Genomic DNA, 23,197 nt, shown 5'->3' on the forward strand with positions numbered 1-23,197 from the left:
GCTTGACAAATTTCTGATATGAGCTGGTTAGGTTGGCGGTGACCTGTAGGCACCTCTTCATTCTTAAATTTAGTAAAGATTTAAGTGTTTCTGGAATTTTTTTTATAGAATATAATGTTGTTTGGATTCAAGTTGTTTTGTTTTACATTCGGTTGGTTCCCCTTTGGTTTTGGTGAATTTGGTTTGGTCGGTTGAGGTCTTTTAAGATTGAGTAAATTACTAAATATGAGACGATAATCAAGCATCCAGGTTTTGATCAAACATCATATAAAGAATAGAGTATTCACTATGGCATGCACTAAGTAACATCTTTTCACCTTTGCACTAAGGCATGCACCTTAACAACCATGAGTCACATATTTGAAGAAATAATCATTACTTTATGTTCAATTCTGAATTTTTATGCAACTTCAGAGTGCTTGCCTTTAGTATTAAGTTTTATTAATCTTATTAATTAATTAAATTCCTTATTATTTTTTTTAATCATATTTTTCCATGATTTTGATTAATATAGTTTGGGACTACCCGTCCAAATGGACGAGTCTAAACGCTAATAAATAAATATAGACTTTCATACGAAACTATAGCTTCAATTAAATGTATTCAACTTACATTACAATTACATGCTAACCTATCTCCCTAACTAAATGCTTAAGTCATCAAAATGTTTTTTTTTCATACAGTAATATCTTGCCAAATTAACAAATAAAGAGTCATCCTTAATCCTCTTATAGTTGGGAAGAGAGATACTAATAGAAAATTAATGTTCTTTTTTTAAATTCATCCTCTCATGTATTTTTATATACAATATACAATATACAATATGGTATATTAGAACAAAGAGTTTCACTAATTTATTTGTTTTATTTATATAATATTTTAATTTAAATGGTAGATTTTAAATTACCATTAACATTATAATGTTTACTTTATTATAAAATAAATCACCATTCCCTATTCGATTTTTCAGTATTTAAAATGCTTAAATTACGCCCAACTTTTAACTCTTTCTTAATCCACACACCGTATCTACACAATATACCTTAAAAATATTTTCGACCCCAATCTACTCAAACTATTTCTTATTTATTCACTAACTTAAATATTTTCACATAATATACTTATATAGTAATACTTTTATTAAAATTATTTACAACATAAATCACTTTTATACATTAACAATCACATCGTTTTATCACTGTCACCGGTATCCATGCGCTGTAGTGCTCGAGTACCTGTAAACAATGTTGAATGGGTTTAATATTAAATCAACATCTTACTCTAAAACACTTATTAAATTTAAAGGTTATCGATTTAACATAATTTATATATAGATTAAGATCTTTTAAAGTTATTATTAACTTCACAAGTGAATTGAAAGAATCTTGACTTTTGAATCAAATCAAAGGTTAAGATTTAAAATTGATATTTAAATCTCGACCCTTGATTTTAATCTAAAAGTCATCAACTTTACTTATAAAGTTAATAATATATATTTGTAGTATATTTATTTGTATACAGCACTTTGCACTAGTTACATTATTTTTTTTATATATTATATATATGTGGAAGAGAATATGAGACTGTTAAGCATTTAAGTTGGGTGAAAAACCATTCACATATTTTTTTTACGGCATAACAATTTCATTCTAACTTTTCTTTATATATAATTATACATTTACGTATTTATATTTATATTTCTTTCTTTCAAGACACCCCCCTCTCTCTCACACGCACATTGTATGTATTCTTTCTCCCCAAATCAAAAACCCTAAATTTCTCTATAAACCCTAATTCAATTTCAACCCCACCATGTCATACGAACCACGATCACCTGATCAATCAGACGACAGTAGCGGCCGGCGTCTATACAATCCATACCAAGATCTCAACATTCCGTCCAGAACGCTATACAAACTTCCAACCTCGCCGGAATTTCTATTCCAAGAAGAATCAGTCGCACAACGACGTTCATGGGGCGAAAACCTAACCTACTATACCGGAATCGGTTACCTCGGCGGCTCAATTTACGGCGGAGCAAAAGGGTTACCGTTAGCCAGAAAAGAATTCGAACCTAGTGATTCTAGGAAACTGAAATTGAATAGAATATTAAATAAATGTGGACAAAAAGGTGGTGAATTTGGAAACAAAACTGGTGTTTTAGGTTTGTTGTATGCAGGTATTGAGAGTGGAATGGTTGCTGTTCGAGATACCGATGATAACGTTAACAGCGTTGTCGCTGGGCTCTGCACTGGGGCGGTTTATAAGGCGGCGCAAGGCGTTCGGTCTGCTGCCATTGCTGGTGCTATTGGTGGTGTTCTTGCTGGATTGGCTGTTTCTGGTAAACAGGTTGCAAAGAGATATGTTCCCATTTGACTGATCACTTGACGACATTTCGCTTTTAAATTTTGATCATCGTATTTTATGTAGTACTAAGTAGTGTTTTTACAATATTGTTGAGTAATGGTATTGTAACAATGGAAAAATGCATAATTTTGATGATGATTCCCTTTATGTTTGGTTGATGATGCGGTATGTGTCAGTGCTTTGTTATGAATAATTTGTTGACATTGATATGCCATATGGGAATTGTATCACATATTTTTTTCTTATTAATGTAGTTTTGCTTGTAGATAATATTTATCTGTTTATATATGGTCTTGTTGAATATTGTTTGGCTTATTGTTTGTGTAGTATGTATGGTCTTTTTGTGCTATGTTAATTGCTTAAGCAAAAAATTTTAGACTTGTAATTTGGGGGTTGTAAATTTTCTCCTCAAAGCTTCATCTTTGAAATATTGGATACCTGGAACAGCTTATGTTGATTACAGGAACTATCATCAAAGTTTATAAAATGATTTCAAAATAGCACCAGCTTCGATCAAATGATTTGAGGCTTCGATCGAATATCTCAAGGTTATGCAAATTCGGCCTTTGTTCGCTAGTGGAACGACACTTATATCTTTACGGGTACTTTTTTTACTTAATTATCTGATGCAACGTAGGGTTAAGTGTTTTTATTGTATCTAAGATTGTACATAACATTATATTATAGCCCTTGAAGACTTGCTTTTTCGATGCGTTGAACTTTAAGTCGTTGCTATTGTGTGTATGATCTTTTTATTGGATAACCCTTCTTTTTGACATGATAGCTATACAAGTTTCCATGTCAAAGGTTCACAAGTGTTATTATATATAAAACAATAAAAATTGAGAGTGGATACATACAATAACAATTTCAAAATTTTGATACATAATGTAACTGTTTGTATAATGTTGCATAGTCATTTGACAACATATAATGTAATCTTTATTCTTTATTTATTAATATCCCAGCCACTTATATTGCTTTGTGTGAGGTTTTTCAGATATTTCTTTGTGTAATAGTTTGGGTCATATTGTTTTTTTTTTATATAAAGGTGAATTATATGTGTTACAAAAGGATCCGACATTTGAATATTACTCTTAATTAGCTTGTAAGGACTCAAATATGAAGGGATAAAAAAGTATAGTGACTTTTAAGGTATAATGAAAAAGTACATTGGTGTTTATGTAGGAAAAAAACCCTTCAAAGTTACATATAGGAAAATTAGATTTTGTTGATGGTGCTGTTGTCCTAGTATGTCTAGTTGTCTAGATGTGTGTTTGTTGGTTTTGTTGCAGTATGTGTATAATCTGAAATGTTCGATTTGAGCAGGATGTGTTCGAGAAACACAGTGCTCCAACGTTTTGGAAGAGTTTTGATGCTTATACAGCAGTTTGCTTTTGTAGTTTAATTTACAATTTGTCATAGATTATCAGAAAATGTTGTCATTTTGGATTTGACCCTGTGCATGTTTGACATTGCAATTGCAAGATAAATTATAGGACATGCTATTCAACTTATTAGTTTTCGAATTTGTATATATTTTTTCTCACATTAGTCTTGTTTTGTTCTATGGTGTAAGGGATTTTTAATGATCACATGTATACACTGGTGGTGGGCATGGGTGATGAACTGAAGGTGGACTGGTGCTAACTGCTAAGACCACCATTAACAATGTAGAGTTTGTGGCTGATGATGCCGAAAGCTCAGTGGCCTCAGTTGAGGATCATTTACGAAAAGAAATGACTGTATATGAGGTATGCTCTTTTTCTATGCTTGTGTAGGGTCTTAATTAATGGCATGCACCAAAATCTGGTATTAGAAGACCTCTGCATGGCTAGTATCAGAGGATGTTTAGGACATTTGATTAACGATCAAACACTTCTTATAAAGTATTTGTCAAATAAGATATTGCCCGACAGTCTACTTGAGCAATTTTGCATTCTCCCATTGATTTCTAATAAAGATAAATGTTGATATATACACGATACAAAAGGAGTATATGTTTGTCTTTGGGAGTGTTTGGATGTGTCTAATAGCAATAATGTGATTGTGAGCAATCGGAATAAAAATTGTATTATAATAGAACAGGTGATAACTATAGAGTATCGTTGTGCTTGCATTGATAGGTCTATTGATGATATAATGATTAATTGAGAAATAAAGGATCTGCTGGACTGAACGAATGGGCGATCGAAGTGGTCTATTGCAGTTCTATATCGATTCATGGCTACCAAAGTTGGTGTATTATATTGAAAGATTGAATGACCCAAAATAATACTTTTGGGTTTGCAGAATATATATTATGCTTTAAAGTTAGGCTTTAAAAAGGGGTAAATAAGCTATTATGTTTGAATCGTGTATAGCTAAATGAATAAGACTTATTTTCTTAACGTTGAACTGATTATGGCAACTCCGATAATATGGTCGAAAATACAAGTAGGCTAAGAAAAACAATTAATAGCAAGAAATATGATTTATGGACATTATCATGACATCCTGTAAGCAATGGATCTGCATTTGAAATGGTTTGCAAAATTTTGTTGCATACTTATTTTGAATGTTTCTAACTTCTGCTGCAGAGATTCATCTTGGGGATGCCTATATATATGTCAGCATGATATTGGATTGAATTCATTATAATACTCTCAACTTAACGCGCCTCGTTATGATAATAAAACCATTATTTGTATATAACAGTTAAGGGAGGCTTGGCTACAGTAGCCTCCCTTAAAGTTACTATTTTGTCCTTTTTTATTTACATAATCATCAACCGACCGTACCTTCTACAGCTTTCTAATTAGATTCTTATTCCCTCTTCAATCTCTTTTTCCCTTTACTCCATTCTCTTCTTTCTTTTATTTTGGTTGGTGATATTGCTTGCTGTTATAATCACCTATAAAGAGTGTTATTACTGTCTTGTGTATATTTAGGGCTTTGCTAATTTGGGTGATTATATACACAAGATAGTAATAACACTTTCTTTTATTTAGTGGACAATCTGAACCTATGTGATGCTTCCTTAATCTGATTGAAAGAAGGTATGTATACCTTTTATTGCTTGCACCGTTAAAATTAATTGCCACTTTTCTTTGATTATCATGTAATTTTAATCAAATGGAGATTCATTCAAATTGAAAATATTCTTTATGATTATTGTGTAGTGTTAGTATTGATTTTATGTTGGTTTTGCTATGATTTTTAATTAGTGTTAGGAGTTTAGGTGATTTTGGAGTAGATATGGCTGGAAAATCGACGGCAGCACACCAATGCGACTATGCAAGTACGGTGGTGGTTGCATCGAATGATCATCCAAACAAAAAGGTGAAAGCTGAGAACAAAAAGTCAACGCTAATGGGATGAAGCAAGGTATGTACCATCCAAAAAATTCAACTCTAGCTCTTAGGAATCACTTTACCAATTGAGCTTTATCATAATCCAATCATGTAAGAATTTACTCATATAAACCTAAATGGATATGGTTATGTACTTATGTATAACATACAAATACCAGGTCTGAACGTCCGAATAAGGAAGTGAATGGTTTGGATGTCCTGAAAAGTCTCCTAGGTAGAGTCTGACACTTCGTTATTTTCGTTTTTGTTTTATCCTCTTTTAAGCCACTGTAAGTACTTTATATATGTATGTGTGTACATTATTGTTGCTTTATGGTTCTTTGTTCATGATTACGGGCATGGGGCATTAGTATAGTCCTAGCTAATAAATTAGATATTAAACTTAAGCTAACAATGGTCCTACCAGACTTAATGGCGGGCATGTATTATATGTTCATGTGGCAACTTGCAATATTAGACACAACAAGTGGCTAGATCGAATAGTTTCAATTTCAATTGGGCTTGAGCGGAGGATCTTATATGTAGTGGTACGCATTTTATAACTCTGTTTCAACTTCTCTTCCTATATCGTACACATATATACTAACCCGTACACATGTGAAAAGATAGGAAGAAAAGCTGGTCGATTAGGTTGAAACAAGTTATAAAGTTGATATTGTACAAATCATCTGACTTATACTGTAATAAAGTAGATAAGGAGTTTATGTGATATGTGTTTGGATAGACGTTTTCTTGGTTTCTTAAATTGTTCGGACTTAGGCCAGAAAGTGATTTATGGATGATAAATTCAGTATATATGTGTTTAAAGTTTTATGAAAAATTGTTTATAATTTTAACCACTTAAGATAAACAAGGATTCGCCGTCAAATTAAACAAGTTATGGAAATACCGATTCATGTTTCAAACGGGTTGTTACCGGCTATTTTAGAGAATTCATGAAATACGCTAGTGTGAAAGGTAAAATCCATACCTGGTCCAAACATACTATATTTTCTAAGAAAGTGTGTCAACTACTAATGTACCATTCCAAAAAATTTACGTGAACGGGTGAACCCTCACAGTAATTTTCTTCGTATGGTAATAAGTCAGATACATGGGTTAATTGAGTTTTGGTTGAAATTTGGATCAATTGACGTATTTAGTCCTGAAAGTTTATAATTGGATGCATTTTGTTAGTTAGTTCACAAATTATAGTCTTGGATATTTTCATCAATGAAGCGGCCAAATCCAGCTTCTACGAACTTATTTGATCATGTGCCAGCTACTTGCTTGCATCAGGAGCCAAATTGTATAAGACCAATAGCTGGTGCTATTTTGCAAGATGTCTTTTTCTTTATTCAGTTTATGATATATCAGGTTTGTCACTTTGGTGGGCTTAGAGAAAGTATCACTTCATTCTCATGATATGCAATGTACGGGCGGGAACCATTTGCTCTAGATTTCTGATGTGAATGATATCAGGGGAAACTTCTTTGGTATACTCTCATGTAAAGTTTTCTTTTATGTCGGTAAATAGGATCACAGAATAACATCACATATTTCATTTTTTGTGGCCTTTGCAGCAGGGTGAACCAAGACTCATTCATTTAGTTATATCTGCACGGGATTGGTCTTTTAGAATGTAGTATAACTCCAAATTACCACCTTTAAAAACTTAGGATCACATTTTATGTTTATTATTTCTGAAACGTTAATATCATTTATAATATCTTAAAAGCTTAATTTGCATAAACCAACATGATAGGCTCTTTTCATTATGTTTTTTGCCATTTTTCCATGTCGAGTTTCTCTACAAAAAAAATAAAATACCAAGTGGTAAGCTCCTTCCAATAAGTTACAAAGTGGAACTGATTGCAACAGAATAGTAGATGATATATTGCCATGAGTTACTTATTCTTTGTTCTTTTCGTAGGCCTCAGTTTTTGGTCCTAAATGTGGGTGTATTTGATTGTACTACATTTTCAATGTGATGCAAGAAAGAAAATATTCTAGAAAGTTGAAGCTTCTAATAAAAAATATCAGAGGCTAGAGACATCGTGCAGCATCTGTGGACATAGCCGATATCGAATGTAGACGTAGTACAAGGTAGCTGCTAACCACATTGACCGCTAGAGTGAATTTAGTAGCGTTACTATTGATTATTTAATCTCGCAGATTATATGTTAACTATCCAGAGTGAATTGCTTAAGCCCCGCAGCGAAGCGCGGGCATCCCCACTAGTTATTATCAAAATACAATCCAGTTTCTTGAAATGGTGACAATCTCACCCTTTGCATAGGAAGGGGCCAACTTGGTTTGAATTTGCTTGATAATGGGTCACGTTAGATATGAAAGAAATAATGACTAATGAGATGTTTGCTTTTGTAGATGTTTCGTGTACCGATCCTGCTTGTGGCAAGTCACTCCGACTACTGCAAAGTTTTTTGTTGGGCCTAGTAGATGAGAAGTTAGAACTTAGAGATGGGATTCACTTTCTGAATAAGTAGCTAACTGTAGGAAACACACTTCCACATTTTGTTTTAGAAATTTGTTGGGAAGTTTCAATGGTAAGATATCCGCAGAAGCTGCAGCAAAGTCTGATGGAGTCATACATCGGGGATCTAAAGAATCTCTATATGGGAGTTTGTTACAATTTGTATAACATGCTAATTTGGTTGTAAAATCTTCAGCAATTAATAACCCATGATTTTCAGACGCACTTGGGTTGATGAAAGCCAGATTGTGACTAATGTGTATGTTTGTGGCACTGAGATGAAAACTGGGCATGAGTCGAACAGAAAATTATCACACCCAAAAACTTGAACACTTGTCTTCCACCTTAAGCCCATGGAGTGTGGTCATGGCCTATATGGCTTCTCGGCCCTGACTGGGCCACCATGTGTTGCTTTGCGAAGTGTTCCCCTTATCTACCCCTACTGCTTATTGAGTTACTTCCTCTCTCTTAATTTTTGCCTCTTCTTTCTTTGAGACAACCAATCAAAATTAATAATAAAAAGTCACTCCGATGAGTGGCCATTATGTATGAGTTACTCTTAGAGTGTTTGTAATGGTGTTTGTGTGGACAAGGTGGAAGGCTTCCACCTCGGTTTCGGTGTCGTCTTGGATTCTCAGCATGGTTGCAAGTAATATTTACATACATAAAAAGTAGTTTTGCTACTTGTGACATACACTTTTTCTTTTATATATGCATACACATTAATACTTTAATGACTCTTATTCTTATAACATAAGAATATGAGTATTTTACTCGTATATAACATATAATTTTTTACCAACACAACAACAGTTGTACCCTAAGTCCGTAACAATTAAGAGTAGTTGTTATACTACTTGTGACATATACTTTTCTTATATACATGCACATTAATACTTGAATGCCTCTTATTTTCTGAAAGTATTTTTTTTCCCCTTCAAATAGAGAGATGGTTTTGTATATCTCATCTTCCTTCATGTCTCGTCTTTGATGACATTGGATAAATTATTGTTGTTGACTTTGTTGTATTAAACTTTACTATTTTTGATACATTTAAAAACATATTAGCAAACTCTTGCTAGAATCCTATAAATATCGAGTAACAGATTGTTTTCATGTTTCCAAATGGGTCCAAAGTGAGAAATATTTAATATGAACTCAACCGTTAGATTTACTAACATCTTAAAATCAGATATTTAGTAATATAGCCGTTGCCCGTTATATTTCCTTTCCATTTCAAATTTACATATTTCCCCCAAAACACACACACAGTTTGAACCACCATTGAAAACATGAAAGAAACAGAACAACAAATCACAGAAGAGGAAAAAATGCAACATCTTCGATTCAAAGCCAATCAATTTTTTCTTAGAGAAGACTGGGAACAATCAATACAAACATATTCTCAATATATATCTCTATGCCAAACCCACATTTCAAATCCCCAAAATCAACCCGACCCGAAACTCCAAGAATCTCTCTGTTTAGCCTTTTCAAAGCGGGCCGAAACAAGATCGAAAATCCGGGATTTTGATGAAGCCCTTAAAGATTGTGATGAATCGTTGAAGATTGAAAATACCCATTTCAAAACCCTAATGTGTAAAGGTAAGATCTTGCTGAATCTTGATAGATATAGTATGGCTTTAAATTGTTTCAAGATTGCGAATCTTGATCACCCCATTAATAAAGATTCTAAAATCTTAAATGGGTATTTGGAAAATTGTAAAAAGCTTGAATCTTTATCAAGATCTGGTGCATTTGATTTTACTAGTTGGATTACAAATGGGTTTAAAGGTAAGCTTCCTGAGTTAGCAGAGTACATTGGGGCTATTGAAATCAAAAAATCTGAAATTAGTGGTAGAGGATTGGTTGCAACTAAGAATATTGATGTTGGTTCTTTGTTGTTGGTCACTAAAGCTATTGCAACCGAAAGAGGGATATTGTCGAAAAATGAAGATTTGGATCACAATGCTCAAATGGTAATGTGGAAGAATTTTATAGATAAAGTTGTTAAATCAAGTTCAAGTTGCAAAAGAACACAATATATGATCTCAAAGTTATCTGTTGGTGAAAATGAGGAAGCTCTTGAGGTTCCTGATATCGGTATTTTTAGGCCTGAATCAGAGCAAGATTGTAGGTTATTGAATGAAAAGATGGATATGGATTTTTTGTTGAGTATATTGGATGTGAATTCGCTTGTTGAAGAGACATTTTCAAGTAAATTTTTGGGGAAAAATGGCGATTATCATGGAGTTGGGCTATGGGTTTTAGCTTCTTTTATTAATCATTCATGTAATCCTAATGCCAGGAGATTTCACATTGGAGATCATGTAATTGTTCATGCTTCTAGAGATATAAAAGAAGGTGAAGAGATCACTTTTGGCTATTTTGATGTGTTTTCACCATTAAAAGCCCGAAAACAAATGGCAAACAATTGGGGGTTTGATTGTCATTGCAAGAGGTGCAAATTTGAGAACGAAATTTGGTTAAAACACGAGATGGGAGAAATTGAAATTGGGCATGAAAATGGGGCAGATGTCGGAACAACGATTTATAAGTTAGAGGAGTGTATGAGGAAATGGATGGTGAGAGGTAAAATGAAAGGTTACTTGAGGGCTTCATTTTGGAAGGTTTATTCGGAACTTTTTGTATCGGAGAAGTTATTGAGGAAGTGGGGGAGGAAAATTCCGACAATAGAGATGGTCGTGGAGAGTATCGTGGAGGCGGTTGGGGGCGATGAGCGTGTTTTAAGGGTGGTCATTGAAGGGATGAAGAGGAATGGTGGTGGTGGAGTGGTGGAAATGGAGAAGGTAATGAAGTTAGGGAGAGGAGTTTATGGGAAAGTAATGAAGAAACAAGCAATGAGAAGTCTACTTAGTTGATCAAAATTGGGCTTAATCTGATACATTTGATGTTCTTGTTCCTTTAGTATTTTTTTTAGAGTAAATTCTCTTTGCAATTCTTAGGTAAATCACTAAATCTAGAGTTCTAACTTGAGATATTCAATTTGTTCTTCATGTTTGATTCCAAATTATGTTGGAATACAAAAACGATTTTTTTTTATAGTAAATTATCTTTGCAATTCTTAAAGGTAAGTTCTAACTTGAGATATTCAATTTGTTCTTCATGTTTGATTCCAAATTACGTTGTAATACAAAACCAATTTTAAAACAAAAAAAACAAAAAAACCTATCTTTGTTAATAAGAGTAGTTGTAAAAATAATTACCAACATATATCTATGCTACTTTTCTTTGGCATTAGCTCCTCACTAGTAGCTTCTTTTATATATATATATATATATATATATTTTGTTGTTTAAAAAAATAAATAAATAATAATTACCAATAAGAGTTTTGTTTGTTCAAAATAATTACCAAATAAGAGTTTTATATGTTTCATTGTTTCTAGCTCTTCATAGAGTTTTATATGTTTCATTGTTTCTAGCTCTTCATTACGACTGTACTTCCCTTATCTTTTTTTTTTCTTCTTTTAATATTTTCTTTTATAATTTTTGATTATCATGCATTTTCTTATTATATGTTCATTTAACTTGCATCATATTGGTATTTGGTGTAACAATAATACAGACAAATCTACAGGTTTTTGAGCAAAGTTTTGTGTTATGACTTATGGGTACCAATTGGGTTTTCTTTAAGATTCAAAGGTTAGTATTAACTTGCTATCTCTAACATATATAGTCTTAAGGCTTAACATGAGGCAGATCAGTGGTTTTTTTTTTTTTTATGATTGCAACATTGACAAATCCAATACCGATGGTTTAATTTGATGACCATTTTTCTACATATGCTGAAATATGAAATACATGATCATTTGCAACATTTACGTATGCTGCTCTTATTTTTGTAAGAAAAAAAAAAGTGAGTAAAAAAGGGGTTTAGAAGAAAGAATGTCTAAAAAAAAGGAGTTTACACCACTTTGATAAATATTTTAAAAAGACACCATTTTGGTTAAAAACTCTGAAAACTTGCAACTTAAAAACAGTATAGATGTAGATGTTTGGTATAAATCCAAATCATAGTATTTCTCTCAATTTTTCAAGATAAAGTAGCTTTTAATTAGTTGCTTAATTTCAAATTGAGAGATATAATACAGTACATGTGTTTCTCTTTTAAGTAATACTTTTAATCTCCGTTCTTTCTTGCTTTCCTTATTCGGAATCATCACGAAACTTATGACAACTCAGTTAATACAGTTTATGGTCAACACTCCACAAACTTTCACCTTTGATTTTCTATTGAAAGATAATATTCTACTCTTATCTAAGAGCCAAACAATAATAATAAGAAAACTGAACAAATCATTATCAAAAACACATATTAAAATGCAAATAGAAATGATAATCAGCATGTCAATTAAGTATCTAGATGTTGCATTTGATGGTGGAGAATTAGCTTTGAAACATTTTTTGACTGCTATTGTGGAGTCTTCTGAAATATCACTTAACATGAACTATATGTGGAAATGGAAGAAAAAAAAAAGCCTAGAAAAACATAAAAAACAAAACTATCAATTTCATAAACTTTTATAGTTTGTCATTGTTCAACATTATAGATAAAATGGAACCTTAATAATAGAGGGGCATTTGTATTGATGTTATAGGATAAACTAAATTCATTGAACATGAACTTCACATCTCATTTTCTCATGTAATCTCATCTTTTTTGAGATGTGGATTGCAAAGAAAAACACTCCATATTGATCATGGATTTTCTATTATTGAATTAAAATGACATTACTATTTTTAATCCGATTCAATTAGATGAATTTGATTGATTTTAAATTGCTACAACAGTACAACGTATGGATCTTAGCCCACCTAAATTACTCTAAGTCCGAACCAAACGAATCAAACCAAATAACTATTCATTTTGTTCCGTTTTACTATTATTATATATATATATGTTGGATGGAGATCCTCTAAAGTTGTTTTCAACTTTATAGATAAAGTTGAGCACATCTTGACCTTTAGATTAAAATCAAAGGTCAAGATTCAAATATTTTTGAATCTTTACATTTGATTTTAATTCAATGGTCAAGATACCAATTTTACTAATAAAGTTGGGTTTTAACTTTAGAGGATCTCCATCCTATTATGTTTCTTTGTTGACGTTATGAGAGTATCAAACAAACTCGTAATGGGAAACTATCAATAAAACTTGGATATAACTTTAAGCTTCACAAGTTATTGTTTACTTGATACAAATTAGTTTACAGAAATTTATATATACAAGATAACAAAACATAGTACTCGTACTATCTATACTATATTGGGAATAAATAGAAAAGTAGTTCCAACCAAAAAAAGCCAAATTTAAACAAAATTGTCTAATCTAAATAGTCTTATTGCATTATCCAAATATCCACTTATCCAAAATCCAATTTAGTAAACATTTCCAGAATGGGATAAAGGTATCCTTTAAAGGATCTGCGAAGGTTATAAACTAAGAAAAAATATATAAAAAAATAACCTATTTACACAAATTTCTTATTAAAGGTAACCTATTTTGTTTTGGTCTATTTAAAGGACCCTATTTCCAAAATTTTCCTAATTTAGAGTATCTCGTTAGTTTTTGACAGACGACGCCCGTTAAGTGTCACGTCACCGCTGTCACGTCATCAGATTTGCTGACGTGAAAGTTGACTTTGACTAACTTACATATGTTCATTTTGGATAAGTTAGTCAAAGTCAACTGCCACGTCGTGGCATCGGTGATATGGCACTTAACGGGCGTCGTCTGTCAAAAACTAATGAGATACCCTTTATTAGGAAATTTTGGAGATAGGCTCCTTTAAATAGACGAAAACAAGATAGGTTATCTTTAATAGGAAATTTGTGTAAATAGGTTACTTCTTTATGAATTTTTCCCTATAAACTTTTAAGATGAATGAAATCTCAATGACAGGATTAAACCATGAAAAAGCAAACCCTTTAGGGTATTGTCAGGATTCGAATCCGGTATGGACACACTAAAATTGGGGTTATTAGCCATTTATATGCTCGGTTTTTCAAAAAAAAATTACTAAGGTTAAACTCTTGATCATTATGTCAATAAATTGCTACATAATATAGTCATGTTCACGCAATTCGCGCCTGTAGATCATGTTATAATTCTTTTAGCGAGAATAATTGCTTGATTAGGATGATGGCAGTCGGCTTTGTTAATCAACAAATCTTTGTGATGCTCAGTAGTGTGTGTTAGCTTCTCTTTTATTTGGCAAAATATATAATATTCCAGAACAAAATAAGAATGAAAGTTATTCTTCTCTCATTCCATAACCAAACTGATGCAGGAGACCCGTGACCCAGATTATATTCTATTTTAATAAGTTCTATTTTATTTTTATAAGTTATCTTTTTATTTATTTGGATAATTATGAGTTGATTTTTTTCGTATTATAATAATTTTAGAATTAGTATAAATTATAGGATGGAGAATGTTTAGAAATAGTTTTTTTGTGATATTAAAAAAATACAGAACTTGTGTTCTTAGCCGTTTAATTGCGTTTTTTTTTATCCGTTGGTATCAAAGCTTAGGTTGATTCAAATGGCTTTTTGTGATGAGAATAACCTTTTTATTTGTTGAATCGCTGATGGAGGCAGCGATGAAATCGTGTTCGATTCACAAGATCGCAAGATCCAGGAAACTTACCCAAAGAATGTCATCTGGGATGAGATCATTTGAAAAGAGGAGCATCTTGGTGACGACGATAGTTACAAGTTTCAAGAAACCCACTCAGTGTTTTTCATTCGGGACGAGACCTATGAGAAAGAGGAGTATCTTGAGAATTGTTGCACCCTCTATCTGTTAGAATATGACATATATAAAACATATAATCACGAGTATGCAGCGAAAAGAAACGTATATGTAATCAAATTAATTAACAAAGAGAGAATCGAAACGTGTACCTTTGCGCAAAGCTTGCAATAATATTATTAATAATAAGATTATTATTATTGTAGGGTTTAAAGTAAAACTCCTCTACGATCGCACACTAAACACCCCTTATACCGTATGCTAGTACCCCGATCACGAACCAAACAAACCCGTTTGTTTAATATTCTCTTCATACGAAATCCTTGTAATCAAAACCAATTTTTTTTGTTGTCGACAAACAAACAACATCACATGAATTAATGCCAAAGCATTAATTATATGGAGACTTCATGGTAATTGGAAGATTACAAAGAAACCGAAAACTCCTTGGTATACTTGTTTTCGGCCGAACCCAAAGAAAAGAGGAGAGGAGGATTTTTGTTGTGTGTATTGATATATAAAACCCTTAATTTAACCCTCTATTTATAAGCTAGATTAAGGCTTACAAAGCCCTAATTAGGACCGGCCCCCTTTAGATTTAGGGTCCAAATCCATTTTCTAATTTTCACATTTCAATCCTCCTCTTTAATTAATTAAATATAATTAACCCCTTAATATATTTAAATTAATCATTTCGTGATCTAATTAATTAATATATTATTTTAATATACTAATTAATAATATAGAGTTACCGTGTCATTTTGTGTGACCCCGTAGGCTTAAATTATTTTCGGACATGCGATTTATTAAAACATGATCACATTCCAACACTATCAAACACTTCATGTGTTTGATGAATATGGGGATGAAGAATGGTATTTTTGGGCAACCAAGAGTTCAATCGTTAAAGATGAAGCTTTCGACAAGAAGCCGGGGAAAGAAGAAGACCTAAAAAAAAATATAATGTTTCTATTTTCAAACATAAAGATCCAAGTTTTACCTTGCTATGTTTATTATTGCTACATTCGTACCATATGCGAAAGGCAAAGAAAGTGAATTTTAGGGTGGTTAAGGGATGTTATCAAGTGGCTAAAATGACGGCTAAGAGTATGAAATTTTATTATAATGAGACATGTCAGTATGGTGAATGAGATGCTATGTCAATCTTTTTCTACAATAAAATTTCAAGATATTTTTATTAATAAGGTTGGCCATAATGTTATTAAACATATTGAAAAGATGATATCTTTTCCAGTTATAGGGTACGAACAAGAGGTTATATTAGGCATCATTGTTGGTAATTCCATGGGGTTGAAGTTTACACCTGATCATCATGATTTATCTAAATTGGTTTTTGGTGGACCTATTGAAAAACTAGAAAAGTATGTGGATGGGCCGAATAAACAAATCCAATTTGGCTCCATTTTTGTGAATCTTAAAGCTGTGTTTCTTGATACTAAAAACTAAAAAGTCAAAGGAAGCTACAGAGTCGGTCGATACCTATGTTCCTTTTGATCCGGGTGGACGTTGTTTGAAGTCAAAACTCGAGGACGAGTTTTTTCGAAGAGGGAGATAATGATGCAGGAGATCTGTGACCCAGATTATCTTCTACTTTAATAAGTTATATTGTATTTTTATAAGTTATCTTTTTATTTATTTGGATAATTATGAGTTGATTTTTTTTCCTATTTTAATAATTTTAGAATTAGTATAAATAATAGGATGGAGAATGTTTAGAATCAGTTTTTTGTGATATTAAAAAAATACAGAACTTGTGTTCTTAGAACCCTTTAATTCAATTATATCTTTGATTCATCATAAGTTCTCTGAAAATCATTTGATTGCTCTTCTTTTTGCATCACAAACACACATTAAGGGTCCATTTATTATTTTAGTCGTTACGTTCTGAATGTATTAAGTGACTGAATATATAAAGAATGTCTGTATGCATTAATTAAAAAATAAGTAATTAATGGGGTTTTTTTTTAAGTAAAAAAAGATACATATATTTTAACTGAATGTATTAAATTCTTAACTATTAAGTTAAGTAATAAATAAACATGTCAAGTTTTCTTATGATATATATCTTTGTATGAATTGAATAAAAATAACAACTGAAGTTTAATCATAATATACGATGGTGGTAGTATGTAATTTCATATAGCATGCAATTTGTTGCCTTACTTGCTAAGGATGATGAATCATTGTGGCCTTGTGGGGCTTCAAAACTCCTGTACGTATTGGTTTCAATTATTTATGCTCCAAAGGATTAAAGAGATTTTGTCTTTATATTCGTTATTGTTTTTGGAATGGGACATCAAGAAATGTTTTCACTCGACCTCAGTCCTCAACAGACGACATATAAATTTCATTCATTATCTTAGTTAATCTTCATTTTAATTTATCATTTATCGACAAACAATTTTCTGAACGCATTAATAAATCTATCAAGTTAATTATTCATTAGTAATGGAAATTAGTCACTAATTACTAACTCGCTGATAAAAAATAAAAAAGATATTACAAAATATATATATATATATATATATGAGGGGTTATTTGAGAACTCCTAAAAAAAGAACTCAATAACTCATCTACACCCTTGGATCAAAGAAAATGGATGAACAAGATTAAAAATAAAAAATCCCTCTCAACACTAGGGGGTATTTTCGTCAGCTCTTTTTTTTTTCTATCTCTTACTTTATTAGAATTCTATCTAATTCACTAAAAAACTTTTATCTCACAAACCGTAAATAGTTAGACGAAAAGAAAAGCGTGGGTAGTCTTAAAATTTCGTCCTCTTTCATTAGAGATGCGATTCGATATACTTTTGACGACTTTTTAATTTTTTTTTTTATCACGTTCATCTTACACACGTGTAAGTTATACTTACCCATGGGCAAGTTGTACTTACCCCTAATACATCCCGCTCTAGGGTTTAGGGTTTGAAGGTCGAGGGTTAGCTGGCTAACCCTCGGACTTCAAACTGTCACACCCCACCTTAGGCGGAATCGTAGGATATGACGAAAAGATATAGCAATAGCACATGGACTTTATAATAGAGTCATACTAAATGAAATTCAAATAAATGTAATTCCACAAACGGAAAGTCTAGGCAACACGCCTCAAATAGCAAAGAAGTAACAATTTCAAATAGCGTTCAATGTTTTACATGCAATCTAGGAGTCCATGAAGGATCTCTTTATTGGTCTTCCTAAAGTCCATAAGCTCAATCTTCTTAAGCATTGTTATTACCTGAAAATGAATGCTCCAAAATGTCAACATAACGTTGGTGAGTTCGTAGGTTTAAAGGAATACAAATGAGTTGGTTGTGCATGATATATCAAATTTTGGACAATAGTGTAAATATAAACATGTAGTAGCGTACTAAATACTGATCAATGCCATCATAGTTATTCAACAACACAATCCCCATCACTCCTGTTAACAACTCAATCATGCTTTAAATACCAACAACTACCAGCTGGAGTATCAAGTTGGTCGATAGTTTTCCAATAGTCTTCAATAGATATCAAAAGACATCTATTGCATCAAAGAAATCAATACAAGCAAGCTAACATACACATTTCATAAGTACACGTATATGTCCAATAAAACAAACTAGTTTTGGCACAGCTAGTAAAGAAATAAAAATATTTTGAGCATCATTTTCCCCCAAAGAAATAATATAAAAAGGGGCCACGAAACTCACCTCAACAAGCAAGTAGTTATGCAAATCCAACAAGGTCGCTAGAATCTACACAACATATAAATATGAACAAATTACAATTATGGACATGGTCAAGAACCGTCCATTGTAACCCGTATTTAATGGAATACACATATGGCTACTTTCAAAATATTCACAACTGATTTTTCATATATTATTAAGTTACAAGTCACATAACTTAATATATAATATTTGTTTTAATGATTTAAGATTAAATTCTACAAGTTCATATTAACTGAAATTTTTGGTAACTTTATCTATTTTTTATTAGGATGAAACGAACGATTCAAGATTTCAAGTCTTAACTACTGTTACCTTAGAGTGTTATATACTTACATGAATTTTTACATAATTTATTTGGCACGTTAACTATTTTTAAAAATTCAATGATTACAGACTAGTCAGAAAAATCACTGTTTGCGCACAGAAAAGTTTTATAAAAGTTAAGGGCCTTCGAAGCTTCAAAAAAATCCAATTTTTTTACTGTACAATCTTAACATCTCAAAAACGTTTCTGGAGAAAAATAATTTTCCAGTTCATAAAATCGACCAAGATATGACTATTTGAAGTCGACCAAAATCTGTTCGGAAAACTCAGTTTTGTGCAGTTTTGTTATAAAATTCGTTTGACAACCTTAAACTTCATATTTTGACACGAAAACACTTCCACCAGAAAGTAGACTTCCTGAAATTAATTTTAGACACCAAAAACGTGACTTAACCATCTTCCATGACCAAGATACGACCCCTTAAAGTTAACAAACTGAATCTGTCCAGATTCTGAAATAACTCAAACTTACCGTTTTAAAGACTACTACAATTAAATACTTATATACAAACTTTCAAATCCTTCCAATACCTATTTACATCTGTTATTATGATTTCCATGCCCTCATAATTGTATTTCTTTAATTACATTAATTATTATGCTACAATAAATACGTAAACTTTTAACATTAATATGATTTATACTTCAAGCTTTTGATTTAACCCTAAAAAAACCCTTTCATTCATTATTATAAATTTGCCATAATATATATTCATCAAATAGGTTACTTATAAATAAAGATTAATAAATAAAAAGATATGCTTATATATATATATATATATTAATAAATAAAAAGACTAATATATATGAAAAGAGAAGACAAGTGATTTTACCCCAAGATTGATGATCTTCTTCTTAGATACCTTGAAAAAAAGAATAGAATATAATCTTTAAGAATTTATTATTAATTGTAATTTAAATCAAGATTCAATACAATTATAATTAAACTTACCAAAGTTTGCTTTGACAATGAGATGATTAATAATAATAAAAAAAATATTTGATGTTGTGATGTTTTGTTGGTTGGTCGACAAAAGAGAAAAAAGAATCAAAAAGGGTTTTGGTTTTTTTTTATTTATTTATTTAGGGTATAGTTATTATATATATATATAGAGATAAGTGTTTTAGTTAGTTTATGATTAGACTTAATGCATCATAAGAATTCTAATGGAATTAAAATTCCTTGCTCACCATAAATTGTTGTAATATATATATGACCGAAATTTTTTTACTAAACATATGATATTTTACTATTACTATTACCATCTTACTACTTAGACTGATTATATATTATTTTTATAATTATTGATTTTGTTCACCACTAAATAGCGTATACTAATTTATCAATGTCTAGAAATAAATATGACTAACAACTACAAGTCTAGAAATTACGGGAATAGTTATAGTCATCTACGTTTAGGAAGATCAAATATCTCAATCCTAAACTATTGAAATTCAAGTAATAGAAATCCCATATTGGAAATGATCACCACATTTCTATGCTTGTTATACTATATAGGCATATTGACTAGTCAAGAAATTTGGAATGTAAGTTAGAGACTATAATAAATTACCAATTTTGGTGACGGATGTCACACAAACCCTAAACCCTGTAGTGGGAACCCTCATCCTTTTTAGGTTTTTAGGGTTTAGCATTTAGGGTTTAGATTTTCCAGGGTTTTTAGAATGTAGCTTCCCCCTCATATTAGCAATTAAGCTTTAGGGTTTAGGGTTTGAAGTTGTAGGGTTACGGCTAACCCTGCAACTTCAAACCCTAAACCCTAGAATTGGAACCCTCATCCGTTTTAGGTTTTTAGGGTTTAGATTTTCCTGGATTTTTAGAAAGTAGCCTCCCCCTCGGATTAGAAGTTAAGCTTTAGGGTTTAGTATTTAGGGTTTTACAATGCGTCCTCATCATTTTTGAACTTTATAAGTAACTTACCCATGTATAGATTGTACTTACCCATGGGCAGTTTATATAACTCACCAGTTCCAGGTCTTTCCTACACATGTGTAGATTGTACTTACACATGTGTAGGATGAACGTGATTGGAAAAAAAAAACGAAATTTTAAAAAGTCGTCAAAAGTATATCGAATCGCATCTCTAATGAAAGAGGACGAAATTTCAAGACTACCCATGTTTTTTTTTCATCTAACGATCTACGGTTTGTAAGATAAAAGTTTTTTAATGATTTAGATATTTTTTGATTTAATTAGAGGGTAGAGAAAAAGAGTGTTGGACAACTTATTTAGTAATAACAAACATGCCCTTCCTGATTTTGATGAATGGAGGACTGAGATTGGTTCTCGCGTTCTTTTTTTTTTAGTGGTTCTCAAAATAACTCACCTAGGGGTGAGTTATTTTGAGAACTCATAGAATAAAAAGAACTCAAGAACTATTTTGGACCACACATTCTTTTCCTCTTTCTCTCTCTTCACTTAAATAATAAAATTCACCCAAATCATTCAAAATGCTTTATCTCACAAACCGTAAATCGTTAAACGAAACAAAAAGCACGGGTGGTCTTAAAATTTCGTCCTCTTTCATTAGAGATTCAATTCGATATACTTTTGACGACTTTTTAATTTTTGTTTTTTTTTTGTTATACTTACACTAACTTACACATGTGTAGATTGAATTTACACATGTGTAGGTTGAACTTACACATGTGTAGGTTCAACAAAAAATTACGATTCGGAACGGGCTTCGCCCTTAAGGATATTCATAAACCAATGCTAGTGGAGGTGATAGGTCATAGAAGGTGATAGGTCATAGGGTGATAGCTCATAGAGGGTGATTAGGTCATAGGGGGTGACCGGTGATGAGTGATCTACCTGACGGGCTCCGCCCTTAACCTTCATTGTTGTGTACATATGTTCGTTTACTAATTTACATGTGAAAACAATGATCCTACACATGTGTAGGTACACATGTACAAGAGGAAAAGTCATCAAAAGTATATCGAATTGGATCTCTAATGAAAGAGGACAAAATTTTAAGACTACCCATGCTTTTTATTTCGTCTAATGATTTACGCTTTGTGAAATAAAGCATTTTTAATGATTTGGGTGAATTTTATTATTTAATTGAAGAGAGAGAAAGAGAAAAAAAATAAGTGGTCTATAATGGTTCTTGAGTTCTTTTTTATTTGTGGGTTCTTAAATAACCCTTTCTCTCTCTCTCTCTCTCTCTCTATATATATATATATATATATATATATATATAGGGTAACAAACAAATGAGAACCAACTTAAAATGAGAACAAATGAGAACACTTAATAAACTACATTTTGATGCATTAAAAGTCCATAAAACTAACATAATGCATAACTAATTATCATTATTTAAGTGTTTAACAACACATGGATCCGTCAAAATCGAAAAAATCACGTTTTTTGTTGGATGCATCATTTTGATAATATGCATCCAAGATGTATGCACAAAACAAAAAACGTGATTTTTTCGAATTTAAAGGATCAATGTGTTGTTAAACATTTAAATAATGATAATTAGTTATGCACTATGTTAGTTTTATGGACTTTTAATGTATCAAAATGATGATTTCAAATGTTCTCACCGTTCTTATTTTAAAAGTGTTCTCATCGGAGTGTTACTATATATATATATATATATATATATATATATAATTGAAGTTGTCAACTCGTACTCGGATTATCTATAATATAACTAAAAGAAGGAGTTGGGAGTACACTTGACACCCCTAATTTCCCTTTTTTAGCCTAATATCCCCTTCTTATTATTTCTCTATTTTTTTAATATTTATTTAATAAAAATGACCGACCTTTAATAAAAAAAATCTTATAAAATTTTTATTATTATCATTAAATACTATATATATCACCTAGAAAAATCCTTGACATGTTCTCAACCCTAAGAAAAAACATATGACAAAAAAAAACTACGATCGACTACCAAAAAGGTTTTTTATTTATATACTTTGTTCATATTTAATCATTATTATTATTATTATTTAACTTAGAATTCTTATGTTACTGTTATTATTATCTTTTTTAATTTAGTTTGTTGTTCATTATAAATTCATTATGATTTCTTTTTAAACAAAAAAAAATAAGACCACATGTGGCTTATTCTTCAACAACAAAAAGTAAGACCACATTAGTTCATCCTGAAGATCTTAAGTCAACAC

General features: G+C 31.4%; 2 protein-coding genes and 1 long non-coding RNA gene across 3 annotated transcripts; all 3 read left to right on the plus strand.

The window, feature by feature from the left end:
• The first annotated feature begins 1,716 nt into the window (after positions 1-1,716).
• LOC122585043 (mitochondrial import inner membrane translocase subunit TIM23-2-like) lies at positions 1,717-2,616 on the plus strand. The gene has a single exon (XM_043757143.1). It carries the CDS (start codon positions 1,813-1,815, stop codon positions 2,374-2,376), a length of 564 nt encoding a protein of 187 aa, XP_043613078.1. The 5' UTR covers positions 1,717-1,812; the 3' UTR covers positions 2,377-2,616.
• Positions 2,617-5,357: 2,741 nt separating this feature from the next.
• LOC122585044 lies at positions 5,358-8,414 on the plus strand. Its single transcript, XR_006321643.1, has 5 exons — positions 5,358-5,405; positions 5,574-5,733; positions 5,879-5,934; positions 7,077-7,805; positions 8,088-8,414. It is a non-coding gene; the product is annotated as an uncharacterized LOC122585044 (long non-coding RNA).
• A 959-nt stretch (positions 8,415-9,373) lies between these two features.
• LOC122585042 (methyltransferase FGSG_00040) lies at positions 9,374-11,258 on the plus strand. The gene has a single exon (XM_043757142.1). The coding sequence runs from the start codon at positions 9,486-9,488 to the stop codon at positions 11,073-11,075; it is 1,590 nt and encodes a 529-aa protein (XP_043613077.1). The 5' UTR covers positions 9,374-9,485; the 3' UTR covers positions 11,076-11,258.
• Positions 11,259-23,197: the final 11,939 nt, after the last annotated feature.

This window comes from Erigeron canadensis, chromosome 1, assembly GCF_010389155.1.
Source record: "Erigeron canadensis isolate Cc75 chromosome 1, C_canadensis_v1, whole genome shotgun sequence".
NCBI lineage: Eukaryota > Viridiplantae > Streptophyta > Magnoliopsida > Asterales > Asteraceae > Erigeron > Erigeron canadensis.

What these genes read in the sequence shown, in the direction of transcription:
- LOC122585043 (XM_043757143.1), top strand. Translation starts at nt 1,813, where the DNA reads ATGTCATACGAACCACGATCACCTGATCAATCAGACGACAGTAGCGGC.
- LOC122585042 (XM_043757142.1), top strand. Translation starts at nt 9,486, where the DNA reads ATGAAAGAAACAGAACAACAAATCACAGAAGAGGAAAAAATGCAACAT.